General features: G+C 39.3%; 1 protein-coding gene across 1 annotated transcript; it reads left to right on the top strand.

Moving 5' to 3' along the window:
- The first annotated feature begins 316 nt into the window (after positions 1–316).
- si:rp71-17i16.5 (phosphatidylinositol 4,5-bisphosphate 3-kinase catalytic subunit gamma isoform) lies at positions 317–13,946 on the top strand. The gene is made up of 13 exons (XM_037102737.1): positions 317–443; positions 601–842; positions 2,430–3,652; positions 4,015–4,642; positions 6,001–6,066; positions 7,471–7,696; positions 8,739–8,833; positions 10,129–10,272; positions 10,407–10,497; positions 10,791–10,921; positions 11,272–11,383; positions 11,626–11,783; positions 13,558–13,946. The coding sequence occupies exons 2-13, from the start codon at positions 606–608 to the stop codon at positions 13,813–13,815; spliced, it is 3,369 nt and encodes a 1,122-aa protein (XP_036958632.1). The 5' UTR covers positions 317–443; positions 601–605; the 3' UTR covers positions 13,816–13,946.
- Positions 13,947–20,941: the final 6,995 nt, after the last annotated feature.

Here is a 20,941-nt window from a genome sequence, read left to right as displayed (position 1 = left end):
TCAAACAGCCCAGACAGGTTTAGTGATTTCCTTTAACACATTCGTACCACTCCCTTTTGATTTGTATGATTATGAATTGAAATACATGCTGCATTTTATTACAAACATCTTTTGTTGAGCACACTACTTGTTCCTGGTATACCAAGGGAGGCACGCTACATTGTGCAGCAATGTAAGTAGTACATTAAATGTAAATATGTCAGAAAGGGAAACAAAATGTGTTATCTATCTGTAAAAAGGAACGAGGAAGTCAACCCCTTTATGGTGTCAGTAAATGCTTTGTTTGTATTTATCTGTGCGTTGGTGTTGGAGAACTGTGAGATCAAAGAATGAGGAAGTGCCAAAGCAATCACAAAAAGGAAACACACAGTCTCACACGGTCAAACAGATGCAGACTCTCACAGAATCCACCTGAGAATCTTAAGAAAGCTGCACTTCTCATGGTAAGATTTAACAGTTTAACATTTTCTTAGTGATCTGAAATACCATGTTAAAAAAATCTGTAAATCATATAGCAGAGATACATCTGAAAATCAGTTAGATTTACATGTACAGTATCAAAGATAAATGTATTTAAGTTGAGGTTTTGCTTTCCCAAAGTATCGATGGATCCTTCACTGCTACTGAATCTGCCTGCGAGTCAGCAGCATCTATCTGGAATGGTGACTGAAAGCTGCTCTGAGAACTGCCTGAAGTTCATCTGTGAGTTTAAGCCTGGGCCTGGGACACCACAGCCGTCTGGTGATGAGGCGTACAGTGTTAATACAGACTGTGAATTAGTGTCAGTCATCCTCCCAGCACAGTGCAGCGTCTACCAGCTCCGGCTTCGCATCTGCATGCAGGTAGGAAAACCCCACTTGGATTGTCTGTTCTTCAGAAATGTGTTTTCTTCTTTCTTTTTTGTGATGGATTTGTGCATTGATTTTATGCACTGTTTAAATGTTTACAGCTGGGCATCGCAAATGAGTACATTCTAGGTCATTTTGTAGATAGATCTCTGCTACTTGAAGTCACATATTGACATTTGTTCAGGTGGTGCTAGAGGTGGTGGTTGGGAGCTTGAAGGCTGTGTCTGAAATCACTATATATAAGACTATATAGTGCATTCATATTCATCGTTTTGTAGTGCTGTCCAAATACATAGAGATGTTTATGATACTGTCTATATTGGACTCAGAGTATCCCAAAATGTATCGTAAAAGTAGTGTACAACTGATGGTCACAAACTAAGAATGATATATTGTCACGCATTGTCCAGAAGGGAAAAAAAGACCTGACCAATGAGTTCAGTAAATTGTTCTCTATATAGAACTCAATAGGTAGTGAATGAGGAGTGAATTAGGTGATTTGGGACACAACTTAGTTATGCTAGCAGAGTAGCTCTAAGGATTACAATGGTCCACCACTTTTCAACAAACCAAAATGTCCCAAATAATAAATGCGTTATCTTCAGAGTGGGCACAGATATATGGGTACTAAAGGGTGAATTGTAAAAACTTTGGTGATCACCTGGCTTTTCCTTTAGAGGTTCCCATTTGTATTTATTTATTTATTTTTATTTTTTTGTGAAACGTCTCAACAGCTAATTAATGGGTTTATTTAATTCACCATTTAGTCAAATTCTAATATGGCGAATGCTTTGGTTTCTCTCTAAAAACCTGCAAAACTAAAAACATTCCCATCAGCCTCCACTATACCTAGAATAATCTAATTAGCATGTTAGCATGCTAACATGGTGGTCTGAGATGGTTTATGGATTATACCTGCTAAAGCTGTCAGCATTGTGAGCACTGTCAGTGTGAGCATGTTAGCCAACTGATAATAGCATTAAGCTCAAAGCATCAAGAGTTTTTGTTACAAACTCACAGATCTGCTAGTGTGGCTAAAGAGTTTTAGCCTTATGTAATTATACATTGATCAATAAGAACATTAAAAGGATCCACATGTGAAGTGAATAATAGTGATCATGTCATTACAATATAATATTCTATTGTGAAGCCTTGGGTCAACTGCAGAACAAGCCATAAACCCCCCAATCTCCCCGATGACAATGGCACTCGCCAGTGGCAGTGGCTCCACCAGCAAAACATTAAACCTGGTACTTGGAATTCCCAAGAAATTAGGAAGCCTCAAGCCATTTGTCACTTTCATCGGGTCATTCGAGAGAGGTTTTTACAGTGTGGCACAGCATGTTGTGGCCAATGTGACTTAGGAGTGTTGTTGCTATAAGGAGGTGTACTTGGTCTCGAGCAGTGTTTGAGAGTGTCAACTTGCATCAGCATGAATTTCATGACCCAATTAGAACATTGCAATATAACAAGTTGATCAACATTATTCACTTCATCCATTAGTCTGTTTAATGTTCCGACTGTGTATAAACAAGGTGCAACCACTGTCATTTTTCCCATATCATTTTTCTATGCCTCCAGGCACAAGAACAAAATTGCCATCCTGAGCCACTTGCAATACTGGACCCAGAGAAATACACACTGTTATATGCCAGGGGGGAAGACTGGTACGAGGCTTATGATGACTGTCAGGTTATCAGGACGTTAGACATCCCATGGTCGTGTGATGACACCGGGCGTCTTTCAGCGCACATAGTGGTACAGCCACTAGTGGCAGTTGATTCAGAGGAGAAGAAGAAGCAACAGCAGTGTCTGGCTTACCTGATTGGACACAACCTGGAGAGTGAAGCGTCTGACAGACTTGGTGAGCTCACATTTACACGCAGGAAACTGGCATCTCCGAGAAGACAAGAGCTAAGGAATCGGGATGACAAGCTATATGCGACAGAGCCTTGGATAACATACGCCCCCATTCCAAATGACCTACAGGACCAGCTCAACAGAAAACTTCCTGTCACCCTCCATTACATGAGCAAGATCAGCTTCAGCATACATGTTGACTTTAGTACGGTGCCAAGCGTTCTTCTGAAAGTTTGTAGAAAGGTCATGGCAGACCAAAGGGTCGATTATGATGCTTCGGATGAGCTGGTTTTAAAAGTCTGTGGGAGGGAGGAGTTTTTATCTGGAGACCACCCCCTCAGCAATTTCCTGTGGGTTCGACAGTGCTTGAAAACCAATCAAGACCTCCACCTCTCTGTGGTCCCTGTGTCGCAGGCTGTCAACGAAGCTGTCAATTTTGTGGACTGGCCGCTCGTTGACGGTTCCAGCGGCCAGTTCAGCTCTCACGATGATCTCCGCCTTGATGGAAAGGATTTGGACAACATTTTCATGATATCCTTGTGGGACTGCAACAGAAAACTCAGAGTCAAACTGCTTGGCTTTGACATTGCAAAACTGCCGAACAAATGCCCTCAGTCTGTTTATGTGAAAGCCTCAATACTTTATGGCAACAAGGTTCTGTCTTCAGTGACGTCCTCTCCCAAGGCCTTCGCAGATGAAGTACTCTGGAATGAGTGGCTGGAATTCGACGTTCTGCTCATGGATCTACCACGTGGGGCAAAGCTAGGTCTCACTATTAATGCTTGTGGTGGTGGTGGTGATGTCTCTCCAGTTACCAAAGATCCTAAGGTCTCTTCAACCAAAGACTCAAAGTCACAGTCGTCTTCAGTCAGTAAAGCACCTGACCTGCAGAAAGGGAAGGGGAAGGTGCTCTACTTTGTCAATCTTCTCCTCATAGATCACAGGTTTGATTTTTATTATCAATATAAATTGATGTATTTATCTGTGTTTTCAGTGTTAAAATGTCATTAACTGAAAACATGTAACCTTTAAAGAGAAACTTGTAAACCTCCTCAGTGTTAAAACTAGCAGTGCAATCTATAATTGTTAAGCTTGACCCAAAATTAGCATATCTCCCTTTTGTGATGTCACATCCGGTTTTTGTTTTGAGGTGTTGTATTTCCTGTGTTACTGTAGTTTGTGTGTGTACACTGTAAATTATTTTCACCCATACACTTTCAATCAGCATTCTGGAAAAATATCATAACTCTAGAACAGCATTTGTTGCAAATTGCAGATGATTTTTATCACATGATTGTTCCTGCAGATCCATCCTCAGCCAGGGCCCCTACAGCCTGCACATGTGGTCGTACCCTGACCTGGAAGAAGAGGCTATAACCTACCATGCGGATAAGCTGTCCTCTGCTACTAACCCAGACACAGCTGACTCCATGGCTATCAGCTTCCTTCTGGACCGCTACAGTTTCCCGGTGGTTCTCCCAAACAGCTTTAGCTCTACTGAATGCCCAGACAGTTCCACCTCCAGCCCCACTCCAACGAAATCAGCTGAACTCTCATCCTCACCTTACTCATCCCTGACAATCTTACCCAATACAGATTCTTTGAGCCCACTGACTGACAGAGTGATTCTAAGATCCCCATCTCCAGTCACCGGCACCAACAGGGATCGCCTCAAAAGGTTTCGGGAAGAGAGCATCCGCTATGCCACGAATCTTCCCCATTACCTACGCAATATTGATTGGATGAACCGAAGAGTGGTTGAGGATGTTCACTGGTTACTCTCAAACTGGGATCCTGGGGAACTTGATGTAACAGTGGCCCTAGAGCTGTTAAGCATGGACTTTGCTGATGTGGTGGTGAGGAGAATAGCAGTCCAGAGATTGGAGAACCTGTCCAATGATGATATGTTGAAGTATTTGCTGCAGTTGGTTCAGGTAGGATATGTGTTTTCATCTTAAAAGACAGAGCAAATGTTTGTGCCGTTTATTTGAAAAAAATCAAGACACATACTAAGTGTGTGTGTGTGTGTGGAGGAAGTGTGCGAATAACAAAATATTGGAACATTTTCTTTTCTGTTGAATTTGCAGTGCAGTACAAAAACACCAAACACCATCAATTCTAGCCAGCAATGATCAATTGTGACTGCTAAAAACGACAAGGATAAGATTTTATCTGCAGTAGCAGTAGTAGATGTGCTAATTATGAATGTAAATCCGGAAACTAATGGTTGAAGGTTGGGTGAGAAGTTCTAAACAAAGATAATTTATTGTTGTATTTGATCCACAAAATTATACTACAGTGCTATGTTAACTCTTTGCCTTTGAGGTACTGCTCCATAAGGATTGGTAAGCTGATTAGCAAGACATGATAACTTTAGCTAACATATTGATTTTGCTCCCGATTTTGTTTTTGGAAACTGTTGTTTAAAAAATTTAGTTTTAAAGAGGTCATATAATGCTTATTTTCAAGTTCATACTTTTTATTTGGCGGTCCAATAGAAAAGGTTTACATAATTTAATTTTCAAAAAACATATCATTTTTCTCAAATGCTACATTGCTGCAGCATCCTTTTTTCACGCTGAGTCCTGAACACTCCGTTTTGGCTATAGAGCGAAACATCTTGCCTCTGTTCAATCTCTGGTGAGAGATGTACATGCGCGTCACTTTAAAGGCAGGATGTGGCCAAATAGAGACCGAGGAGGGCAGGTCATCCTTAGCAGGTTAGTGTAATCGACTCCAAATCAGGTGTTGACATTTGACTCTGAATCTCAATCTGTATTTATTCTAAAGTAACAAAATAACTTAAAGCGATAGTTCGTCTGGGATGAAGCGGCCCTCTGCTTCTCCAAACTGAGGCTGGGCTGCTCGGTGATTACGGTAGGGAACAGACCGACTATAGATATGTACTTTATATGACCCCACTTCAAAAAACACGAACTATCCCTTTAAGGTTTTGCCCAGTAGTATTCCAGGACAGGAGTGCTCTGTATGGATTATTATTATGCAGTTAAAATATATGTGAGTTTATGTTGTACAGGTTGTGTTGACTCTTACATTAATAATTAGATTAATTAATAAATAATAAGATACTAAAACAAATTAATACATTGCTCATTGATCATCACAAATCTACATGTATGTATATCAAATTATGTTTTGTTTTTCAGTTTTGAGTCTCAATATGCAGTTTAATGCTGCAAAGGCATTAAGTGTCTGCACTTATGTACTGTGGTTGACACTGGAGATTGTTGACCTAACCTACTGTTTTTTTCCATCCTGTTTATTCATACAGACACTGAAAGTGGAACCTTACCATGACAGTTTTCTCGCTCGCTACCTCATCCAAAGAGCTCTGCGGGTAAGTCGAGCAGCATCCTCATATTCAGGGTCACTCTGCATTACATTATCATCTGCAATTTTCTGTAGTGGTGAATATTTGTGCTTAAAGTAAAGCAGTGGCCAATTATCACATGACAAGGTTAAGATTTAGTTAGATTTCAGTTTAAAAAAATAATAATAATAAAAAAATAATGCAGTGCAGGGACAAAACTTCAAGTTGTACCTTCAGATTTTTCATTTGGTTTAACTGCATGTGGTAAGGCAGAAGAGTTGACCATCAGTGTACAGTTTGTCTGACACCAGCTGCACTCATAATCGTTTCTGCTCTCTCCATTAAGAGTGCTCATTTTCTTCACCCTGAGTTCAATTCCCTTTCATTCTCTCCCTTTGCTTTCGATTAGCTTGAATGCTGAGATGATTAGTCTGGGTCCTTTAGTCGATAGTCCACTCACTTTGCTTGAAGTTGTCAGGAGCAGTGTCGCTAATAATAGAGTAGATGAGTTTAATTTGCAGGCTTTGAGGGTGCCAGTCCAAACTGGTCTCTTTTGCTTTCTCTACTGATGTTTTTAGTAATGTGGCTAGCGTTTTAATGAACGACTGAAGTCAAGTCTTTACTTTTTCAATGGATGCAATGGATTGTGGGAAACTCCACTTCCAAACTGGACAATAGCACATTTATTTCTTTGTTAAGCAAAGAAGGTTGACAGTACATTAACCTTGATGTCAGTTGTCTGTTGGTCTTTAGCGTCCTTGGATGATTCTTGTCTTTTTTTTCTTTTTTTTTCCTTTTTGAGGGTTTGTTGCCTTGGTTATAGTAGTAATGACTTACAAAGCCTCCAATTTCCAGAAATCCTCCCTCACCCTATGGGGTAGTGATGGTTATCAGTTCTGGGTAAAACTGCAGGAGATTAGTCAAAAAAATGTATGTGGTTTTTACATTTATCAGCTGAATGTACTTGTGTGAAACATCTCATCTAGTGTGGCTTCTTACAGCTGGAGCCAGGACAGAACCATGTTCATTCTCACCACCTTTTCATTTTGAAACACTCGACCAATAAATCATGTAACTTCATCAGTCAGTCAGGGACAGACTTTGTTACTCCATCACTCAGTACCAGAGTTTCACTACAGTGATGCTCACATTCTTTCCATGGTGTCAGCAGACTGGGCAACAGATCTGAGTTTAAAATTGACTGCAGAATAGATACCAATGGATGATTCTGTGACAGACAGAACCTCCTTAAACGGTAAATCTTTTATTTCCCTGCCCTGTGCTTCTTCTCTTTTGCACGAGCTTTGCTCTCTCTCCTTTTTTGTCCCAAAGGTTCACACATTGATAAGCAACAGTGTCCCAGCAGGGACTATATTTGTGTCTGTATCCTGCTTTCTCTCTGACTCACTCACCTCACCTCCATCACTGCAGAGCAAGAAAATCGGCCACTTCTTCTTCTGGTATGTCCGCAGTGAGGTGGCAGGGTGTCCGTATTTCCGCCAGCGCATGGCTGTGATACTGGAGGCTTACCTGCTGGGCTGTGGACAAGCCATGCTTGACAGCTTTACCAAACAGGTCCAGGCTGTGGAGGCCCTTCAGGAGGTTGCTATAGCGATTAAAAACCTCTATCCCGACAAGACTGATCTCTCTCCAACAGGTGAGATACAGCCAAGAAAGACATTCATAAACCAAAAAAAAACCCAGTGTCTGCAACTTTTTATGTTGCTATTTCGGGTACATCTTTCATGCAAAATAGATTTTTGGTATCAACAAGACTTTTGCTTGGTTTTTAAGAGATGACAGATTCTTAAATCAAAATCAAAGCAGCAGAACGCAAGACATTATGACTTTAGTCTCTAGCCTGTGTCAAGATCCAAATAAGGCTTTGTCCTACACTTCCCATAATGCAGCACGATAGCCTTTTCCATTTAACTCTACCAGCATGGTAGACTAGGGAGCCCCAGACATGACATGGTCAAAAAAAAAAAATAATTGTAGCCACAATATAGCTATAACATGTCCAGGAAATTCTAATTCATGACCACAAAATACTATTTTTCCAGAGATGCTACTGCTAACCAAAAGGAATAATATTAATATTATTAATTAGTATTTCATGTGCAAATTATACCCACTTTGTGGCCACAAATGAGTATTTCGTGGCCATGAATTAGTATTTTGTGCGCACGTTATAGCTATATTGTGGCCGCAATGTAAATTCTTTTTGACCATGTCATGTCTGGGGCTCTGTATTAGACACCTTTATCAGGTATTTCAAATTTCACCACTCCAGCTAGCGCGGGCTCTTTGTTATAAATGTGGTCATGCAAACAAAGAACAGGTGCATCATGATTGACACATATGCACGCACACACACACACACACACACACACACACACACACACACACACACACACACACACACACACACACACACACAGGAAACAGCTTTTGTTTCTATTCAAGCAATTGCTGTGCATGTTTATGTTAATTGGAATGCACCGACCCCACAGAAAGAACTATTATTGTCTTTTAGTATATTAGGTTACATTGCACACCAGGTGCTCATCAGTCAGTGCACTTAGAGGAATGAATGGTGGATTTTTATTTTCTTTTTCTCTTTGCCAGGTAATCCTCTCGTGGAAGAGGCCACTAAACTAATTTGCCTAATTGTGTTTCTGTATCTCTGTTTTTTTTAGCACCCCTCAAACTTCAAGAGTATCTCAGAATATGTAATCTGCCAAACGAGTTCCTGCTGCCCTTTGACCCACGTGTCAAAGCTGGAATGATCCTGGTAAGCGCTGCTGTGTGTGTGTGTGTGTGTGTGTGTGTGTGTGGGTGGTTGTGTGTGCATATTACCATGCATATGAAATCTCTGAACACCAGATAAATAAATCCAATATCTGGCCTGTCACTTAGCTAAAGCTGCACAATTCCACACTTTTGCCCTTCATCATCCATCTAAGCTCTAGATGTAAAATATGACAACATTTCAAATTCTAACATTATCACTCTAGAGGCTACTCAGGCCTACAGTAATAATGTGAACATTTTAAATGATGTCATATTTTACACTGTTGGAGCATGAGGTGACAGTGAATGATATCAGAGTAGCCAAATATATTCCCATTTTGAGGGTGAACGATGTAGGTGTGAAGTCCCATGTTCAGATTAACAAATGAAAAGCTTCTTTTTAATTAGAATAATGACACTAATCAAACACATAGTAGTAATACTGCAGTATTAAGGATATAGTCTTTACTATAATCCATTCCCTGTTAACTATTCAGTTCAACTAACCACTATTAAAATATTCATCTTAACACTACAATTGCACACCTGCTCCTCGTTATGTTGAGGACTAAGTCAGCTGCACAGGCCGTTCCAAATCATATTTAGTGATTAACAGATGCACCTGCTCTGCTTTCTTCACCGTTTATGCCTGTATCGTTTTTGCCATTTAAGGGCCATTGTGGTGAATTGAATGGTTTCACTGCTACTGTTTTTGGAGCTGGAAAGGTGCAGCAGCTGTGCGGCAGCCTGCCACCTCACAGTTGGTTTAGCCCTGGATAGCACACAGTGGGTTTTCCATAGGTTTTGCTAGACACAGCAGTCTGCTGCATCTGCAAACAGCTGGGGGTTGTAAGGTCTTCCCTCAGAGGATTCTAAACCACTGTGCTGGTGTTTTCTGACTGATGAGCCTTCAAAGTCCTGGATTATTTCATTAATCATCGGAATTTAGTGATTGATCAAAGTATTGGACAGATTGAAATTTTAATTTTTTTCCATTCAATAGTTGCAGTGGCATTTTACTTAAAAAAAAAACAAACACAAAATGCAAATTGAAGTGTTTCTCTATGAAGTAATTACTCTTACAGCCACTCAAATGCTGTTAAAACCCTGAAAACTTCTTTCAAGTTTGAAGTATTTCCGTTACATTAAATATTCCAGAAACATCTGTATCTGTGTTTTTTTCTGTATTTGTGTGTTCATTTAAGACGTCATCACTGATACTGAGAAGTTGGCTGTGAAAATATGTTTATAGGGCTTTTACCATTCAGTTACTTCATATCCCAAAATATCGTCCAGCTGGACAAATGCAAGGTGATGGCCTCCAAGAAGAAGCCACTGTGGCTGGAGTTCTCCCCCATGCCATCGCCCACCTCACCTACACCCGTCGGAATAATATTCAAACAGGGGGACGACCTCAGGCAGGATATGCTGGTCATTCAGGTCAGGAAGGTTTTTTTTTTTTTCCTCCCCATAATTTCTCATCTTACTGACAAAACAGTGCTGGTGTTTTATTGTCCCTGAATATGATTCACCCTTGGGTAAATTAACACCTGACTCCTAATCTTCCTGTGCAGACACTGGTGGTGATGGATTCCATCTGGCAGGAGAAGTCTCTGGACCTGAACCTCATTCCATACGGCTGCATCTCCACAGGACACAACATAGGTAAAAGTTGTAGTTGAAACCGGGAGCCTCATTGATCAAAATGGACTTGACTTGAGTAGGACTATAATTTCTTCCCCAACTCTGCCCTCGATTGGCAAAGTTCCCTTTCAATGCATACCTCTTTTGTTATTCAATAAAGAATGGCAAGGGATGTTGGAACATAATTAGGTGATAAAGAGAAGCTAATTGGGCAAGATCAGTTGTCCGTACAAATGCTGTAAAACACATTGTGAATAATCTAACAAACAACTGATGACTTCTTGACATGGACCATTTCTGGTCGTCCTCAACAGGTATGATTGAGATCGTGAGGAATGCAGCAACCATTGCCGCAGTCCAGAGGAACCATGGAGGAACAACTGGAGCCTTCAGAAACGATGCTCTGTTTGAGTGGCTCAAGTCCAAATGTCCACTCCAAGAAATTGTGAGTAATATTTAAAACACAGAAAATATCCACAGCCAGGTTGCACTCTAGATTCAGGCCCAAATTAGATTAGATTAGATTCAACTTTATTGTCATTGTGCACAGTTAATATTGGATTTCAAATGAAAATAAAAACATACTCCATTCAGGTTTCTTATGTCGAAATGCCACACTGAGCCACGTCGGTCTGTACAGTTCAAGCAGCCTAATTTTTATTTCATCATACTAACTTTTACAGCTTGTTTGAAAGGAGAGTGTAGGCCACAACGTATCAGCTGTGTCAGAGCGGCTCATGCTGTTCCATGCTACCAGTTATGTTACTGAGCTGCTGTGATCTCATTTGACTACAGCACTACAAGACTGTGGAGAAGTTTGTGAAGTCCTGTGCTGGTTACTGTGTGGCCACTTACGTGTTGGGTATAGGAGATCGACATAATGACAACATCATGATCACAGACCAAGGTATGCACTCCAAATTCTCGTTCACATCACACTGCCTTTAAATTGAACTAAATGAGTAAACCTGTCAAACGTAAACGGTCCAGTCAATCGCGTTATTGAGTAATATGACAGATCATTTAAATCTCAGATGCTGAGAGAATGACTTGGTGAAAAGATCAATGAACAAACAACATGTGAAAATGTGAAACCAGAGTAGTTTATCATCTGAACGTAAATGCCTTTGTATGTCCTGGGCCTCTCAGGGAACCTGTTTCACATCGACTTCGGTCACATCCTGGGCAACACGAAGCGCTTCCTTGGTGTGAACAGGGAGCGTGTACCATTTGTCCTCACTCCTGACTTCTTGTATGTCATGGGCAGGGTCAAAGGGCACAAAAGCCTCTACTTTCAGCGGTTCAAGGTGAGAAGACCTGATATTTTGTTTGTAGATGTGATTGTGTTTAGCTGAGTGTAAGTGGTAATTATACTGATACTTGTATTTAAAGTATGAATACTCAATATTTAAAGGGGCACTACATAGTTTTGAGGAAGAAATTCAAGCTCAGAATTTTTATATTTACATATTAATGAGGTAATAATACAAACTCAGAAATTGTTTTTTTCCGCATAACTCCATAAACAAGCTGTTCTCAGAGGCAAATAAGGTCCCCAGAACACTGTTTGAAGCTACAAAGGTGGCGGGGTCCACCACATATAAACAAAGTAAAAGAGTATAAACTGTGTTGTCCTTTAAAATCAGTTTGTTTATACAGTTAATTCACTCATTTAAACAAAGTGTTTTTAGTTTGTTTAAGCAGAAAAGAAAAACAGTCAATGAAGATCTTTTTCAACTGATTAAAATTTCTTCCCAAATCCTACAAAGTGCAACTTTGAAGTATTTTGGCAAACAAGAACAAACGTGAATAACACTCTGACTCACATTTTCTTTCTTCTTAGCAAAGGTGATTTTTTTTTAACTGTGTCACCACCAGTGAGGCGAAATTTTCCCCTAGTTTCATGTGTCTTGCTGTTTCTTCTTCTTCTTCTTCGTCTTAGGACCTGAGCACTGACCAGTGTGTGAACCTTTTGAATCTGTAGGGATTCTTACTTTTATTCTCAACATTGATCACAGTTTTAGAGGCCTGAACATACCCCAAAACTCACCAAACTTGGAATATAAAAGAAGAATGAAGAATTTCATAATTCAACATCATTGGCCCCGAGTTCGAGTCCCAGCCTGGGGGCCTTTGCTGCATGTCACTCCCCCTCTCTCTCATCCTCCTTCCTATCATATCTTAAGTCGTTCTATCAATGAAGCTGATAAATGCCAAAAAATGTGCTTTAAAAAAAAACAAAAAAACCTTGTTGGTTGTGTGGGTGTGGCCAGGGGGCTCTATAGCGCCCTCTGCTGTAAATCCCCGCTTACCACATGCACATAAATTTACAAAATTCAGTATGCCTACATATCATGACCAGCCACACAAAAAATGTCGGGGGACCAAAGCGCTCAGTCCAACACGATTTTTACATTTTACATTTTTATTTTCACCGCCATTTTGCCACATTTCCATGCCTCATACTTGAACTCCTCCTACAGATTTAACACCACAGACCTCAAATTCACTTCACTGAAGATATAAGTTATCAAAAGCCTTTGCCTACAACATACCCGGTGGGCGTGATGGTGTACTCCATTTTGATGCTTTGCCATAAAGCAGAAAGTCCTTATAAAAATTTCCCATCTCCACCAAATTACTCACACATGTAGAAGGTGCCGCCCTGAATATATGTCTATGCATCAATACCTCATATCAATCAGTTACACTTCCTGCATGCACATGAATTAATGATCATAGTATCTATCTATCTATCTATCTATCTATCTATCTATCTATCTATCTATCTATCTATCTATCTATCTATCTATCTATCTATCTATCTATCTATCTATCTATCTATCTATCTATTATCTTATCTTTATGATCATATTATCATATATGTCATTTCCTCTTACCATACATCACTTACATGTAATGGATGATTATGTGTTTGTGTAAGTGAACAAATGAATTAACTGTGCATACGGTAGAGATACGTGTAATATATTATTATATCCTTTTATCTTTTGTTGTTATTACTTTGTGTTTTGTCCCTGTCCTCCTCTGTCTCATGTCTTTCCCACCTGCCCATCTCAGGACACTTGCACCCAAGCATATCTCTCCCTGCGCTCACACTCCCGTCTGCTCATCACTCTTTTCCACCTCATGCTTCTGACGGGCATCCCGGAGCTGAGTGCTGCAGAGGACATGCGCTACCTGCGGGATGCGCTCCAGGAGGAACAGAGTGAGGCAGAGGCCAAGGAGCATTTCCTCCAGCAAATCTCTGTGTGTGAGAACCAGGGCTGGACTGTGCAGGCCAACTGGTGGATCCACATGGTGGCAGGCATCAAGTAGACTGTTGGTGGTTTGAAGGCAGATTCCTTGAAAGGTTCGCATGTATGCAACATTTAGGTCATTTGTACACAGGATCGCCTCTTTAGAGAGTTCTCTGTCCTGAGAACTCCATAAAAAAGAGCTTATTAACTCTTATTTCACAAAAAAATGATCATTTACAGCAGCTTTTACTACATTTTGCGGTAGCTTTTAATCAATCAACACTCTCATAAATGGGGAAATTTGTTTGCCACAGCAGCCAAAGGACGGAATATTACAAAAAACAATAACAGTAGTAAAAATAAACAATATCATTTAAGCTAAGATATAGAATAGACTTGCATATACATATAAATATGATATTGTACAAACTTGACATCATTTACTTAGTTACGTAACTAAACTGAAACTAAAAGGTTTTAGGCCATACAAGGAAAGGCATTTTTTTTTTTCTTTTTTTAAATTTTTGTTATTGAATAGTTGGGTATTGGGTCTTTGTTTAATGTATGATCTGTAAACAAATCAGGACTTTCTGTAATAAACTATTGTTTTCTATTATGCCTTCTTATGATATTGTGTCACATATGTTTTACACTGCCAATTTGATGTTTTTTGTTTTTTTGTTTTTTTTTACAAACTGGAAACTACTGGAAAACTGGAGGTCAGTCACTGCAGAGTTGTACCAGCATGTTTACGGACACATCCTTCAGCCCAGTCAGCAGCATATAGTGTTAGCAGTTAAGTTAATGGTTCTGAAAACCACATTTTACATTCACAATTGCACTTGTCTTAGGCTTCATACTGTCCAGACATTTCCACAAAACGTGTCAGGTTGCGGTAACATTACACTGACTTTGATGTCGGCAGGCAGGGGGGACGGTGGTGGAGTAACAGTGCATGGTAAAAAGCTGCCAGTCAAGTCAAGTTTGCGCTTCAACATTTTTGACAACACTGCATAATTAAATTTTAAAGAGACGTTTGGACAAATTACACGCTGAAAGAGGCCCCAACACTGACAACAACAAGAACTCCCGCCGACACTGTGTTGCAGGGGCGCTATCACTGCGCCCCGTGATTTGTGCCCATGAAGATTGTGGTTGGTCACACAAGACAGAGTGATATTGCGTGCCACCCGTCAGCACTGGCTAAAGGTCTGGCAGTGCAAGAGTATGACATCTCAGGAGGGAAAGATATTTGCAAAATGGAATGTTTGAAGTGGTTTGCACGCTGCCAGGGCCACTCCACCAGTCAGACATCTTGTCATTGATCATGAAGGAACTGCTTAGTCCAGCTAAAGGTGGCTGAAATGAGCCTGACTTAATTTGTGTTCATATCCTCAAAAGTTGTCATAATGTTTTGTCTTTTACGTTTTCTTATCATGTGACGAGAAAGTGAGAGGCGGGGGCGGGGGTTTTAGGTTGAATATAGAGAAGCTCACATGACCTTGTTGTAATGCCCAAACAACTGAACTCTCATCCCATCAGCACCACCACCAATGACTACCATTTCTCATCTTCTTGGCACATGACAATAAAAGCATTATTAATTCACTCAGAATGAAGTCTGAGTCTTGTGGGGTGTAACTGTACCTTTAAATATACAAAAGGCAGGGAGCTATAATGATAGCACCACATGGAACTGTTTTATTTATTTTACTTCCTTATTTGTAATTGATTAGCAGCAGGGTGGAGATTTTCCTCAGTGAAGAGTTGTGAGCTGCCTACCATGCAGCTTAATTCAAATTCATCTGAGTGAGAACACTGACATTAACCAACACCTCAACTGCATGAAGATGTTTGCTTAAATCTTGTATATACTGTATTAAGGCCTTTATTTAGTGAGTTCATTCACAGTGAATGGATCAACTGACTAACATATAAATGCAAGACATGACAAGAAAGAAAATAATTTATTTTGGCACAACAAAAGCAAATGAGTTATACCATATTACGTCCCACTGATACTCAAAGAAGACACTAGAGTATCCAATCAGATACTACATTTAATGCTACTTAAATGAATCTGTGGTAATTAGACAACACAGGCTCAAATTAGACAAATGTACCTTGAAAACAAGGTCATCACTTTTTGTTAATAAATGGTGGGAGACATTACGGCTTCGAAATGTCATCTCATTTACTAGGTATATTTCTTGTTGAAAGCTATTTTCAAATAATTACCATTTTTAAACAAGCGATTCGGACAAAAAACGGTCATTTCAAAAAATGGTGTGGACATGTCCCAAGTGGTAAATGACACCTATGTTGACAACAAGAGATAAAAAGAAAATGAATAAATAAATAATTTAATTGATTAATTTAAAAATGCAAATCAAAAGCCTTCAACAGGAAGGGCTTGATGCACAAGCTTATAAACATGAATTCCATGTGAAGGGCATCTATAATAAAAAGTATATATTGTGGATATGTATTGTTCATGCAGTTTGCAGTTTAAAATAAAAGCTATGCTAATTAAAACAAACTATAACATCTTATATTAGTTATATCAGATCTTGTGTGCTAAGAGGCACTTATCGTTAAAGTTCTTTTACTGACTGTGAGTCTGTTCAGCTACTTCAGACTTTGCCCTCTTATGAAGCTGTCAGGTTATTGGTGTAATATAGGACATGGTAATGGTCATGCTTTCAGTTGATAATAACAGTGAAAGAATGAAAGCTGCTTTATAATTTTAGTCCAAGAATAGACTAAAGTACACATCTAATCATATACATAAAAGGTGTGAATGGTTATGGACATTACATTATGGGTGCTTTAAACGTTAGGGAAAAGTTTTGTGTCTGTAAAATGTGATGTGTGATGGCAATGTGTGATCTGTGATGTGATGTAAGATGAAAACAAATACAACTATTATCTGAGAAGCCTGCATTTAATCAAATCATTTTTGTTAGACCACTTGCCTGTGCAGCAGATGGACTTGGTCAGCCTGTGACTAAGCACACAAAACAAAATGGGCTACTTTTCAATCCTTTATCAAATCCAAGGAGACAGACAGCGTACAGGGCTTGCTCTTTGACTAACAGGTGAACAGTTACCACAGCAGTGACAACCTCATAAGGAGGCACAATAAACTATTTCAATTAGTCAGCAGGACTGTGGAATTTTTTCAAATCTCAAAATTCATAAGTAAAATAAATATGTTGTGTCTTCATTCACTGTGCAAATCATTGTTAAAAGCAACATTATGTAACACATTTACATTTTTAAGTAACAGCTTCCATATAATTTTGCTGGAATACAGCATTACTTGTGATAGAGTGAATGGTGTCTCTTTCAGTCCCATCCTTAGGATCTCCCAGGAGAAATACAAAATGTCTTATGGCATTGTGTCACAAAATACCAGCTATGTCTATAAAGTGTCCTTATGGACAGAAAAGGGACATTTGCTGCTAACTTAAGCCTCCCTCTCTCAACTTAATCAGTTAGCTCATCTGACCATACATCCGATAATATTGTTTCAACCTGGTATTATCTTTATTTTTATTTATACTAAAGAATGAGATTTCAAATCACTCTACGATTAGACATTTTTAAAGTAGGTATTGCTTAAGCATGACATGACATACAAACACCTATTGCCTTTCAGCCATAACTTTCTCACCTTCATTCTTAAGCAGAGGAGGAGGACTAGGTAGAAATTAATTATTGGGACTTGAATAAATGTCCATTATGTTTTCGCTGACAGAGAGCCAAACAAATACTGTATCCCTGTATATATATATATATATATATATATATATATATATATATATATATATATATATATATATATATATATATATATATATATATATATATATATATATATATATATATATATATATATATATATATATATATATATATATATATATATATATACACACATACACACACACACGGAGTGCAGAATTATTAGGCAAGTGAACCCATAAGACTCATTAATATCAGAGCTGAATATTTTTGGGAGTTGGACTTTTTTAGTTTTAGCCATTTTAAGAGGATATCTGTGTGTGCAGATGACTATTACTGTGCATAATTATTAGGCAACTTAACAAAAAAACACAAATATATATACCCATTTCAATTATTTATTTTCACCAGGGAAACCAATACAACAGCTCAACATTCACAAATATACATTTCTGACATTCAAAAACAAATCAGTGACCAATATAGCCACCTTTCTTTACGAGGACACTCAAAAGCCTGCCATCCATGGATTCTGTCAGTGTTTTGATCTGTTCACGATCAACATTGCGTGCAGCAGCAACCACAGCCTCCCAGACACTGGTCAGAGAGATGTACTGTTTTCCCTCCTTGTAAATCTCACATTTGACGAGGGACCAGAGGTTCTCTATGGGGTTCAGATCAGGTGAACAAGGAGGCCATGTCATTAGTTTTTCTTCTTTTAGGCCCTTTCTTGCCAGCCACGCTGTGGAGTACTGGGATGCGTGTGACGGAGCATTGTCCTGCATGAAAATCATGTTTTTCTTGAAGGATGCGGACTTCTTCCTGTACCACTGCTTGAAGAAGGTGTCTTCCAGAAACTGGCAGTAGGACTGGGAGTTGAGCTTGACTCCATCCTCAACCCGAAAAGGCCCCACAAGCTCATCTTTGATGATACCAGCCCATACCAGTACCCCACCTCCACCTTGCTGGCGTCTGAGTCGGACTGGAGCTCTCTGCCCTTTACCGATCCAGCCACGGGCCCATCCATCTGGCCCATCAAGTCTCACTCTCATTTCATCAGTCCATAAACCTTAGAAAAATCAGTCTTGAGATATTTCTTGGCCCAGCCTTGACATTTCAGCTTGTGTGTCTTGTTCATTGGTGGTCGTTTTTCAGCCTTTCTTACCTTGGCCATGTCTCTGAGTGTTGCACACTTTGTGCTTTTGGGCACTCCAGTGATGTTGCAGCTCTGAAATATGGCAAAACTGGTGGCAAGTGGCATCTTGGCAGCTGCACGCTTGACTTTTCTCAGTTCATGGGCAGTTATTTTGCGCCTTGGTTTTTCCACACGCTTTTTGCGACCCTGTTGACTATTTTGAATGAAACGCTTGATTGTTCGATGATCACGCTTCAGAAGCTTGGCAATTTTAAGAGCGCTGCATCCCTCTGCAAGATATCTCACTATTTTTGACTTTTCTGAGCCTGTCAAGTCCCTCTTCTGCCCCATTTTGCCAAAGGAAAGAAAGTTGCCTAATAATTATGCACACCTGATATAGGGTGTTGATGTCATTAGACCACACCCCTTCTCATTACAGAGATGCACATCACCTGATATGCTTAATTGGTAGTGGGCTTTCGAGCCTATACAGCTTGGAGTAAGACAACGTGCATAAAGAGGATGATGTAGTCAAAATACTCATTTGCCAAATAATTCTGCACTCCCTCCATATATATATATATATATATATATATATATATATATATATATATATATATATATATTTATATATTCTGTATATACATATAGTTGACTGTTTGTTTTGTTTTGTTTCATGATCTGTCAGTACTCTGTATGTTAACTGTTAACAAAGTTGGTGGAAACACACAAATTTAACAACTCCTCACACTGGAATTCTTGATGGTATGAGCTGGAGATCAAACCCTATCCTCATGACATTTCTTAAACATGTACTGTTGTGGTTGTACATACGCTACAACTAGTTTTAGTTTTAGTTGACAGTTTTACTGTTGCACAGCAGTTCATCTGCTGCCTTCATGTAGTCCTCTGGGGTTAGGGAAATGCGATCCTGAGCCGAAGTTCAGCTGCACATGGAGGCATCTAGGTGTCGTGCCTTTGTTCTCACTAGAGGGCAGCACAAATTAGTGCATACATGAGGCACATTTGTGTTCAGCGAAGAAATGTTTTCTAAATGCTGTGGTATCTAATGTCTGTGGTATAATGTTGTGATAGGCCTAAAACATTGACTATAAGTCATTCAATTACATGTACATTTTCAAGTTCAATGTAAAGTGCCACATATAGTTTTTCTATGTAAACATTTTTTTTGTGTTAAGTGTTGGTTATTCAAGTCTTACACATGAAAGTAATGCATTTCAAATAGTTTGTTATCTTATTTTCTATCTTGTTTGTCTCCTGTAATAAATAAACTGCATACATGTTTGTTTCTATTCATCACTAAAAATTAAATGTGACACTTTACATTTAACTTGTGTGACAGAATCAGATGGAACATTTTAACATAATTGAAAATACTTCACTCTGCTTTAAAAAAATAGTCACTGTTTTGGAGAAAAATAGTTTTGAGTGTGTCAAATAAGGGCACTTAACAAGACTGGTATATTTCTGAGGCTTCCCTCAGACCCAGTGTTGAGCGTTTTACACAGTAAAACTAGACCTTAAAATACAACACATCCATAAACATATGCTTCACACATGGTAAATTACACAAAAGCACGTATAGAATGCAAAGAATCGGATAACCGAGGCTTTCAAGTGTTCATTTTCGCTTTCTGAGCATGTGTAGTAATCAGGTAAAACACCACCTCCTCCAGATGTTTTACTGGACAAATTACAGCCTCTGCCCCTGTCACACTGTTGACTGTGAGACAGTGGAGAGTGGACCCAAGACAACAATATCAGCTCAGAGATAATTAGAGAGGTTAAGGCACATAGACAAAGTCCACAAAGAAGAAGTGCTGAAACCAGGACAGCAAGAAAGAGGCAAGAAAAGGGTCCAGTTAAAGGAGGAATCAGGTTTTAGAGGCTCAAAAGCAAAGATGAAAAACAACAATGACAATCTGGCACTGACTGGGGAAAAAGGAGGCTTGTATATGTACTGGCAGGGATGATATGGGAAAATTGATGCAGGTTAGTAAGAGGCCCATTCCCAATGTCCCCCCCTAAAGCCTAAATTCCTGAATGGACTTGGACATCACCTGGTATGTGTTTGAGTGAGAAAAGCAGCAAAATATATAATGATAAATCCAAAAAAACATGAGTATACCCAGCAGAAACATGCTACAGAGGCTACAGGGAAACAGTTTTGATCATGCTTCAATAGCATACAGCTATTTTGTTCTTAAACGGAATGGTTAAAGTAGATAATCAGAAATAATCAGATAATCAGATAATCTAAAATAAATTGAAGATAAGGTGCTTAGGTAAAGATTTAGATTGT

Source organism: Acanthopagrus latus, chromosome 7 (assembly GCF_904848185.1).
Source record: "Acanthopagrus latus isolate v.2019 chromosome 7, fAcaLat1.1, whole genome shotgun sequence".
In the NCBI taxonomy this organism is placed as follows: Eukaryota; Metazoa; Chordata; class Actinopteri; order Spariformes; family Sparidae; genus Acanthopagrus; species Acanthopagrus latus.
Note: the sequence above shows the minus strand (reverse complement) of the source record. Positions and strands in the feature narration are given on the sequence as shown.